Genomic DNA, 11152 nt, shown 5'->3' with positions numbered 1-11152 from the left:
CCAGGTGCGGCCTTTAACATACGGAGATTTTCAGAAGGCGATGAATGTTATTAGACCCAGCCTGCAGAAAAGCAAGTGGGAAGAGCTTGAACGGTGGAACCAGGAGTTTGGCTCTAATTAGCTGCCTACCACGGCCTTTTAAACACACACACGTATATATTTGGCCTTGAGTTGAATGAAGCTCTGCATTATTCGACCCTGGAAAGCAAGGAGGGGATACAATTCCTAAAGCTGGAAGAGGACTGACGGGCTTCAGAATGTTCACTTTGTAGATATCACACCTCACAACCTGTAGCCGTCTCTTAAAGTTTGATCTCTTGCTCCTGTAAACATGTCTTGAAAATTACTCTATGAGCATATTGCATATTGTTATTTGTTAGTATTGAAAATATTTTCTTCAGAGAAATGGAGAAAGAAACTGTACCGTCTTTTGTTATAAATGATCTGCTCATGGTACATCATGGACTAGGGATAGATAAAGAGTCTAGACTAGAACCCACTTTAAGACATTCATTTTTCTTCCTTTTCTTAAATCATCAAGAAGTAATTAGCAATGATAACACCGCCTTTATAACTGAAAGGTCCTTTGTAAGAGTGGCGTTCTTTTTAAGAGTTTGAAAGTTTTGACCCAACAAATGGAACTTTTTGAGCCAAAATCTGAAGATCATGATTCATGAGATACAAACTCCACGAGGGTAATGCAACAGGTCCCAGAATGCATACAACAGAAACTTTTTGATTTAAAACCCACTAATGTATAAAGACCATTATAATAACAAAAATAACACACATTCCGTCCCTAATTTCCAAGAGAGAGAGCTGCAAGGTAAGAAAAGGATTTCCACCCACAAAACTTAAAACTTGAGCTTGAGCTTTGAGCTTGAAGTTGACAGATTTCACGGAGATGCAGCCACCAAGTGAGAAAACGTGCTGATTTCATCGGTGATGGTGGTGGCATCGCTGCTCTCATCGCTGGTAATTGGTGCAGGACTAGCTGCAACCGCGATGGAGAGGCCGATGTCCACGTTCATACGGGTATCAGCAGTGCTAGGTATAACAGCAGTTTTGGGTATGGCAAGGGGAGGGGGGGCAAGGGAAACACTGTGGATGGGGATGGGCTGCTGATAGTGGACTACAAACTTCTTGGCGCCTCTGCCTCTGTTAACGTGCCTCTCGCAGTACTTCCCATCCGGTAAAACCTCCCTGCTACACTGCCACTTCTTACCATCTGTTCTTCGGCATCTCCGAAATCCTGTTCCTTCCCCATGCCCGTTGTCGACCCAGGTGCTGCTGCCGCGGCCTAACCCTGCAAATGACACAAAATTATTTTGAAATTCGCAAAAAGCCATTGAGAGAGAACAACATTAATACCAAGGGATTCCATTCTACCACCAAAGCCATAAGAGAAACAGGTAATAGTATTATTGAACCACCCATTAATTAACACCTCTAGTAACAGATAAAACCCCAGCCAAAGCCCCCATTGAACCATGAAAAGTCTCTAAGAATCCCATTAATTAACACCTCATCTAGTAACACTTCCTCCATTTTTTACCAAAACTCATCCTGTGCAGCATGAGAAGAATCTTTTCACTAATTTTTAAAGTTCACTAATTTTAAAGTTCACTAATTTTTTATAAATATAATTGAAACTAGAAAGAACATTATGAACTAATGTAGTTATAAACAGTATGTCTCCAACAAAAAGTAATGCATATTACTCTAAAAAGTAAATTATAAAAAATGCTGAATGAGACGAATCTTTTCACTTAATAACTAATCCATGGAAACCTGTTTCAGTTCATATCAGCACAAAATAATAATGATAATAGTAACAACAAAACAAAACTACAAGTAGCAATTCAAAAGACTCCCAACACGGCAAAGCCAGGAGGTTTTACTTGTACACAATCATACTTCTGGTCAGAAATATTGCCTCTATATTTCAACTCTTGATACCTAGGTTGTTGTGGAGCAACCTTACTGCTACAGGACGATCCGCCGTCAACTTTCAAACAATACCATCACACATAACCATCAAAGAAATCACAAGGTCTAAATAATTCTGGCCTCTAACATCAATATCGTACTACATTTTGAAATCCCAGGTAAGCCAACAACGAAATTCCTTGAAGCTCCATGTTTTTCTATCATCAATAGCATCTTGTCCTACAAAACTTGGAACATATATAACAGCATTCAATATGATAACTTGAGATCACGCTATTTTAGGAAAACCATAAAGAAGCATACATTAGGAGTGAAATAGTGATAGAGAATGAAAACATATAGGTTACAGTTTCAAGACTGCTACCTTGCTGAGCACCATTTGCAGAGGAGCCAAATCCAGGACCAGCAAAGTTACCATCTCCAGAATTTTTTACACCTTTGCTGCTTCGATTGATGTTGGACCTGTTATCAAGATGACCATAACTGGCATCCTTGACATCAACATGGACATTGTTGTTTCTGTTGTTTTCAGCACTAGGACTCAAGACACCGGCAATTATGTTATCATTACTGCCATAGCAAGCTAGGGGGATGGTAGCAGTGGATGAGGCTAACTTAGAGACAACAATGTTACCATTTCTGCTGAAATCACTAACAGAGTTGGTGGTGGGAGATGCCGTAGCAGAACTGTTGGTGCCGGTATTTGAAGAGGGGGTAGCAAATTCAAAATCTACAGGACTTGAAATTGAAAGGTTGCTCTTTGTACTAGTAATGTCACCGGAATTGGATGTTTTTGTGGTTTTGCAGGCATCAATGGATGTACCAGGTTGTGAAGCAATGACAGAAGCTGCCACATGCTTTCTTGAACGCTGGCACCCTCTATGCATGTGCCTCTCACAGTATTTCTGATTGGGAACAACATCCCTGCTGCATCGCCACTTCTTCCCGTCAGTTCTTCTACACCTCCCTGGTTCTGGATCCATCTCACCCTTACAATGAAAGTCCTGAAGATTGAATCCTATAACTGAAACCAATCAGGGAAAAAAAGAAAGAAAATTCAGGCCAACATTCCCCTTTGAAATATCTATAGCCAAGTGATAATTTTGTTGGAGGGGAGTGAGTTGACACAATATAGCCAAGGGTATCAAGGCACAATTCAGTGCTAGATTCAGAGAATGATAAAACTCAAACCATCTAAGATGACAAATCTTCTAGATTTCATCAAACAATTATGTATGGACAAAGTAAAATACTCATGATTAAGTTGAACAAACATAAACCCATCTATAAGGGTCTTCCTATATGAGCCTTTATTCAAATTGTGAAGAAGCAATCCAATTAGCATGAAAGCAATTCAAATGTCAAGATTGATAAGCTGAAACAAAAAAAATGTTCTCAAATAAATCTAGAAACCTCAGGAAATTACCTAGAACAACAAAATGCCATCTCAAACACGATTATGAAAATAAGCCATCTTAAAAACAATAACCCGGACCAAAGACTTCTGAAATATCCAGAAATTGAGAAACACTAACATATTTAACTCACTTGACCGATCTCAAAAACTAAAAACAAATCAGTAGGTACTTAGTTGGAACAAGTTTCAAGTCCAGTAAACAAGCACCAGTACAAACCAAGATTACAAGTTATTAAATGAAATATCTGGAACAGTCAAAAAGCAATAAGATTAATTCCAGTTCATCTACAGTTTCTCGAGCAAATAATGCCACATCTCCAAATGACCTAGTAAATTGTACAAATGAGCGAATACAGTGTCCATAACATAAAATCCATCCCAAATTTCAAGATGGAAACCAAAACCCAACTAAAAAGAAATCAACTTTCAAGTGTAAACCCCTAAAACAAACAGCATTTCTAGCACAAGTCAGCAACATAACTAGTAAAACAACAAATTCCAACGTACAACAGGGGACCTTCGCCAATGGCTATAGATTGTGCTAGCTAGAGGCACCCATCTCCATGACCTAAAACCTATCCCAATTTCATGCTAAACCATAACCCATCTCAAAAATAAAAAATAAAAATGCTCATGTTTCAACTCTATACCCCTAAAACAAACATAATTCAAAGCACAAGTCATTAACATAACTAGTAACACAACAAAAATCCATTTACAACTTGGGTAACATAAAACATCTCAACCCCAACACCCCCCCCCCCCCCCCGCCCCCTCCTCCGAGAACTCAAATTTCAAGTCTAAACCTCTAAAACAAGCACAAGCAAAGCACAATCACTAACTCAAGCACTGAGAGTAACAAAAGAAAGAAAAAAAAAAACGAAAAAAGAAGCCCACTTACAACTTGGGAAATGATTATAGATTCCACCATTAGCAGAGCCAAAGCACCTGGCAACACTCTTCCAGATGGGGAGAACAAGGTAAAAGGGCACAACGAGGCCAGAGACTATGTACTTGCATATGATAGCCTGCTGCTGGAACTCATACCACTGCGCCAGCGTGAACCCACACTTCCCCTGTTGTTTGGTCACGCCGCTTGCTCCAATCCCGAGCCCAAGCTTGATGGACGGCGACCCTTCGCCGCCGGCGTGATCCTTCTCTTTAACCTTCCCCCTTTCCCATCTGGTCTTCCCTCCACCACCGCCTTTTCCTTCACCACGCAAAAACCCAAATTCACAAACTAACTAATCGGCAACACACAAACTAACTAATCGGCAACACATAATATACACTAATATACATAGATATATGCACATGCAATACATATGATACTTGCACGCACATCAAACCACATTAATACCCCAATTGACATTACATAGCTATGGGCTAGCTAGCTAGCAATATGCATAAATTAGATACCAAAAAAAAAAAAGAAGCAAATTAGAGCAGTTAGGAGCTAGCAAATAGGCAGATTAATTATATGTATAGCCATGTAGCATAAATGTATAATTAGATATATGGGGAGAGAAGTGAGGACCAGAGTCGGGAATGAGCGGTTTAGGCTGCATTTTTACATGGGTTTGACGAAGCTTGGCGAGAGAGAGAGAGATGGAGGGATGGATGCTACGTGACTTGGAAGAGATGAGAAATTTAAAAAGGAAACGAAAAGCAAAAACCGCCTGAAGAAAGCAAAGAATGGCACCAGCCCACACACACTGGCATATGGCAGCGCCATGTATTGCAACCAATCCATCTGGCCACTACCCAGACACCCACCAGAGAAGTAAGAAATTTGTACCACTATACATATATGTATACAGAGGGAGAGAGAGAAAAGATAGTGGTGTCAGAACGTCTGACAAGATCCGTTTTAGCCTTTTGCAGACTGCACTGCACCAACATTCAGACCATTGCGCCTCATGTAGCATGTGAAGCCCCCACTCTATCCCCCTGGCGTTTGAGAGGCACCTTCCCAGACAATGATACACTTCAAACCAACGTTTATATATATATATTTAATATACATAATTATAGTGCCGCGAGAATGAACATTCATGTGAATGGAGAAGGAAATTGGAACAAATTTGGGCAAATTATAATTAAATTTATTGTGATTTGAATTATTTGTATAATTTTTTTTATAATTTATAAATAATTCTAATGATATTCGTAGTTCATATTTCTTAATCATGCACTCTTTTTCTTATTAACTTTGCTATTTAAATTTTAATTAGCTTAAATTAAATTAATTAAACACTAATTACCAAAATAGAAATAGAAATTTGAATTTTTTAAGGTGAAAGAAAATAAAAAGAGAAAATAAAACTACTTTTAAATAAAATTACCCATCAGTATTTAAATTATAAAAACTATACTAACTACCAAAATAGTATTAACTACGTAATCATTTTTGTTTTTAATATTTTTTATTAAAAATATTTTTTTCAATCCCTAACCAAGCAATCTAGAGATATTTTTTTTAAAAAAAATAATTTATATAAAAGTATTTTTATAGAATTCATTCTAATAAGTATAGAAATTTAAAGAGTAATGAAAATGGATAAAAAGTATGATATAAATTATAAAAATAATTATTAATCAATACAAAAAGTATGATATATAATATATATATATATATATTACATATAGATTAATTCAATGCAACTTCCTTCCATTATCCATAGATGAATTAATCCAAGATAAAGATAATTGTGTGTCTCACGCGCTTTGTGCATGGCGCGTGTCCTTGAATCAACAGTTAATTCATTGTCCCTCTTGGGTGGGACCGCACTATATAGCCTTGCAGTAAGGGGCCCCATCTTTTGATGCCAGAGGACAGGTGGGTTTGACGTGGCACTGGGCCGCCTTTCTCAGTTTCCCTGCCACCACTTCATAATCCTTGTCTTGGTCCGGCCCGGAACTCCCATGGGCTCAAATAACTTCGGTGGACTTAACTAACCTTGGGCCGGGCCTGACAAGTTGCATATTAGGTTACTCAAACCCCAAAGGTCCGTGAATTAAAGGGGGGGCATGGGGCGGTTTCTTCATTCGGGTCATGATCTATAAAGAGATTTTCGTGTTGTTTCAGTCGAATATATTGGCCTGTGAGAATCTGTGAGGGTAGTAATGTAAATGGATTCTAATTAACTCCATTTATATGTTTGTTTTAATAAACTTTTATAACTATATTTTATTTTCATTTTAAATAAAATTAATTAGGGCCTAAGAACCCATTTACCTTCTTACGTGAGCTCCACCCATTTGTTGTTAAAAAAGAAGGAAGTTAATTATAGGTAACGGAGGCATGGCGGGTTGAAAGTGTCTTGGAGATGATTGTCGTCGGCATGCCCTTCCAATAGGACACAGCTTGAGTAAATTTAAAGCAAAGCATGTTTGGATATGGAATGGAAGGCATGTGGGTAACATCCATAGCAGTGCTCTGGCTCATCATTATCATTATCTGCGCAAAGTTTACAAGTAAGAATTGGAGTTGTCCCCAATGGTTGCCTTGAAGGGGTGATAAATAAAGATTTTAAGTTTGTTTTTTTAGAGATAAACTCACTCACACACACACACACACACACATATAAGTTTGTTTATATGCACTGTGGTTAGAATAATATAACACATTAAAAGGGCACTACACTGGAACTGTTTCTTGAACGTGGCTTACCCATGTCTAAGGCATTATTATGCATGCCAAGCTTAATGATTACCGAATGGTAATGGCCGGCTATTTGTTCCATTGTTGTGATTTGGAATTCTAATGCACTCGATATAACAAAAACCCGTCTCAAATACACTTTTCTTTTCTTTTTTTCATATTTGAGTGGGCTTCATAAGGATGATTCATTGGCTCCATGGTGAGCCCTTTCAACTTAAGAACCTAACCCGGGATATAAACCAATGTGAATGGAATTGGGTTCAGTTTTTTTCTTAGAATCAAAGCCAAATTAACTAAATTATTATGAAAATTCCTAACCGCATTGAACTCTCAACGATACTAGTTTTGTGTAAACAAGTCTAACGGAACCCACCATTACAGCTGAATGGATGGAACAGTTCCAACCTCAAAAATTGCAAAACGTTTATACCCTGAGAACTCGATCATTGGCTTGAACTCTGTGCCCCCCACAAATCCCATTTTCGATGAACGATTAAAGTCCCAGTAAGCCCCAGCAAAATCACTCAAAACAAGCCAAAATGGGAGGGCATTTCTGTCATTCCACCATGACACGATCACGATCTTAGGCAACCTAGTCAAGTAAAATACATCCAGCTGTGACCCAAAACGAAAACGAGGATGGTAATCAGGGAACTCTCGCACGCACGGAAATCCTCGCACAGTGAACCAACTCTACCACGATTAAGCGTTAACCATTCAACTAACACTAGTTAACTGCTTGTTAAAGCCTAAACCCCTCCTCCTCCTCCTCCTCCTCCAGCCCCCAGCGTTCCGAACTCTCTCCTTGGCATTGCTGCTGTTTTGGGCTCCTCTGGTCGAACTAACAGACGCCATGAGTGTAATGGGCCGCCTTTTCCTTGTTCTCTGTCTGTTCGGCTTCTTCTCGGCCAAAGCTCACAATATCACTGAGATACTATCGAAATCTCCAGAATACGGCCAGTTTAACAGCTACCTCAGCCAAACGAAGCTCGCCGACGAGATCAATAGTCGCCAGACGATAACCGTCCTGGTTTTCAAAGACGCCGCCATGTCCTTTCTCGCGGCCAATCACCCCCTCGCCGCCATCAAAAATGCCCTCAGCATCCACGTGCTCTTGGACTACTTCGACGCCCTTAAGCTCCACCAGATCTCCGGAGGCACCGGTCTCACTACCTCGCTCTACCAAACTACCGGAAATGCGCCGGAGAATCTAGGTTTTGTCAATATTACCGATTTGAAGGGCGGAAAGGTCGGCTTCGGGTCGGCTGCGCCGGGGTCGCCTATCGACTCGACTTACACCAAGGAGGTGAAGACGATTCCGTATAACATTTCGGTTTTGGAGATCAACCAGCCGATCATAGCGCCGGGGGTTTTGGACGCGCCGGTTCCGTCGGCTTCGGAGAACATTACAGCTTTGCTTGAGAAGGCCGGGTGCAAGACGTTCGCGACGTTGATTATGGCGAGCGGCGTGTTCAAGGCCTACCAGGCGGCGGCGGAGAAAGGGTTAACGGTGTTTGCTCCGTCGGACGAGGCGTTTAAGGCGGCGAATGTGCCGGATCTGGCGAAGCTCACGAACGCCAACCTGGTGGCGCTCCTGCAGTACCATGCTCTCGCTAGTTACTCTCCAATTGGCACGTTGAAGGCGACTAACGAGCCGATTAGCACGCTCGCCACCAACGGCGCGGGAAAGTTTGATTTGACCGTTGCCACCAACGGCGACGAGGTGACTTTGAAGACGGGACTCGACTCTTCTCGAATCGGCAGTACTGTCATCGACGCCATGCCACTCTGCATTTTCACCGTCGATAATGTACTCCTTCCGGCTGAGTTGTTCGGGAAGGCACCGTCTCCGACACTTGCGCCGGAACCTGTCAAGTCGCCGTCGCCGTCGCTGTTGCCTTCTCCTTCTAAATCTCCTGCACCGGTGGTTTCTGCCCCCAGCCCGGCCCCGGTATCAGCTAGGGCTCCAGCGCCGGCCCCGGTATCAGCTAAGGCTCCGGCGCCGGCTCCGGTATCAGCTAAGGCTCCGGCACCGGCCCCGGCCCCGGTATCAGCTAAGGCTCCAGCGCCGGCCTTAGAAACTCCAGAAGGAGCTCCGGCGCCGTTTATAGAATCTCCGGATGGAGCTCCGGCGGAGGGACCGGGCGAGGCGCCGCACAGCACGTCGGATAACGGCGACGTGAAAGCCCCAGCATTGCTTAAAGCGCTGTTCATAGTGTCAGTCTCCGTTGCTATATCAGGGTTCTTGTCGTAAATGGTACTTCGATCGACGTCTATTTGGGGTTTTAGCTTATTCATTTTGTTTTTTTTCTTTATTTTATAATTCTATGGGTAGATTAGTCTTTCTCATAATTTGGTTTGATATTTATTTAATTTGGGGGGAGTTGAGTGGACAAGCTGCGCATTGTAGCAGCTGATGGTGATTTTGAGCATTCGTGCGCGTGCGTGGTGTGCTTATATGATCTGAGTGGACGCTGTTTCCCTTTGGTCGACGCTATTTTATTTTGTCCTTTTGATTAAGCTTAAAACTTATAAAAAACTATATAAGTTTTTTTTTTTTTTTTTTGGGTACAAATTTATAATACTGATTTTTCTTTTGTTTTTTTTTCTTCTTATTTAATATTAATTACTATTCTGGATACTTTAAATTTGATCGATTGGTAGTTTGACTTTCTAATTTCGGTCAACCTTACACTTTCTTTTAAGATTTAGCTAAATGAATAAGGACCTTAGAAATAGTAAAGGGACTTTTATTGTTTTTAAATCATAGAAAATATCATTTTATTTTTAATCATTAATAAAAAAAACCCAAAAAGTAAAATTGTGGTGCCTGTAGTTAGCCATTATTGATGTTTGAAAATGAAACCTTATTAGTGATAGAGTTCAATTTGATAAATCTCAACATTGTTACTTTATTATAATAGAATTGGCCATCACTAAATTTATTAACAGTTTATTACCCACAAAATAAGGGGAGAATATAATTAACTACCAAAAATTGATCAACAAACGAATAGATGTGCACAAAAAAATAGTCCTTCTATAGAGTAGGGTAATAGAGAGTCTTATAGAATGAACATAAAAAGACGAAATTATCCTTATTCACTTTGTAAATTAGTGCAATGACCCACTTTACAAATTTATAAAGTGGATGAGTGGCGTAATTTTATCTTTTTACCCCTATTTGATAAGCCCGTCGGTAAGACTATTTGTCTTTTAAGATTTTTCTTGAAAAGATGAATAAGAATCGAGACAAGTATAGATAAAATTGATAGTATTTTTGTTTTTATTTTAATTCTAATGGTTATAAAATAAATAAAAATAAAAAACACATAAAAGTCAACAAAAGTCCTCATCATTTTTTAAATATGAGAGGATGCTCGTATTTTTTAATAAAAAATGTAAAATTACATGTCAATGTGAAGTATGACCTGAACTAAAGTAAAGAGTATTTTTCAATATATGAAATTACAGATGTGAAGTTACGAATGTATAAAACTTGAAATTATATAATAGTTGAAGATATATTAAAAAAATACCCATTAATAGAATGATTCCAAATAGGTTTTAGTTGTAGTAGTTTGTAATTGTTCTGATATATGCATATTATGTAATTATATATTAGTTTCAAGTCATAGTTGTAAATTAGATTATATTTTGCATGTATATTGGTTGTGGAATAACAACATTCTAAAATTAAAGGCTAATCTCTCTAATTATGTTTTGGAGTGAGAATGTGGCAAATATTGGCATGTGAGTTGTTGAAGTAAGATATTTTTTTTTAAGAAAACACTACTTACTTGTACAAATTGAGTTATCAAAATGATGACCTAAAATAAATAAATGACCATTATATCCTTGTGAAATATTTAAAGACCAAAAATATTAGAGTCGGACTTCACATTAATGAAGTCCCATTCAGATGAAGTTGGATATCATACGAGCCATTGGAAGGATAAGTTTGTCGAAGATCATCAGTGGCCGATGGAGGGGAGCGATGTTAAATGGTTGACGATTTCATTTTTTTTCTCTATAGGCCTCAAATGGGTCGTGGGGTTTGATTTGAGGATTTATGGGTTAGTGACGGTGTCGGGTTTCTATAATTGGCGGGTTGAGGCGAC

General features: G+C 39.4%; 3 protein-coding genes across 3 annotated transcripts in view; 2 read left to right on the top strand and 1 right to left on the bottom strand.

Moving 5' to 3' along the window:
- The window catches only part of LOC127801575 (uncharacterized), a 29333-nt gene extending 28865 nt beyond the window's left edge, over positions 1-468 (top strand). Inside the window, exon 13 of the mRNA XM_052336822.1 lies at positions 5-468. Within this exon, the coding sequence (XP_052192782.1) occupies positions 5-121 (117 nt within the window). The 3' untranslated portion in view covers positions 122-468. The remainder of the gene's footprint in view (positions 1-4) is intronic.
- A 221-nt stretch (positions 469-689) lies between these two features.
- On the bottom strand, positions 690-5160 carry LOC127801576 (growth-regulating factor 9). The gene is made up of 4 exons (XM_052336823.1): positions 4905-5160; positions 4269-4577; positions 2315-2974; positions 690-1306 (listed from the first exon to the last, which is right to left on the bottom strand). Exons 1-4 carry the CDS (start codon positions 4933-4935, stop codon positions 897-899), a joined length of 1410 nt encoding a protein of 469 aa, XP_052192783.1. The 5' UTR covers positions 4936-5160; the 3' UTR covers positions 690-896.
- Positions 5161-7658: 2498 nt separating this feature from the next.
- LOC127801574 (fasciclin-like arabinogalactan protein 8) lies at positions 7659-9578 on the top strand. The gene has a single exon (XM_052336819.1). The coding sequence runs from the start codon at positions 7885-7887 to the stop codon at positions 9283-9285; it is 1401 nt and encodes a 466-aa protein (XP_052192779.1). The 5' UTR covers positions 7659-7884; the 3' UTR covers positions 9286-9578.
- Positions 9579-11152: the final 1574 nt, after the last annotated feature.

The sequence above is a fragment of the Diospyros lotus genome, chromosome 5 (genome assembly GCF_014633365.1).
Source record: "Diospyros lotus cultivar Yz01 chromosome 5, ASM1463336v1, whole genome shotgun sequence".
Classification (NCBI taxonomy): domain Eukaryota; kingdom Viridiplantae; phylum Streptophyta; class Magnoliopsida; order Ericales; family Ebenaceae; genus Diospyros; species Diospyros lotus.
This window is presented reverse-complemented; position numbering and strand designations above follow the sequence as displayed.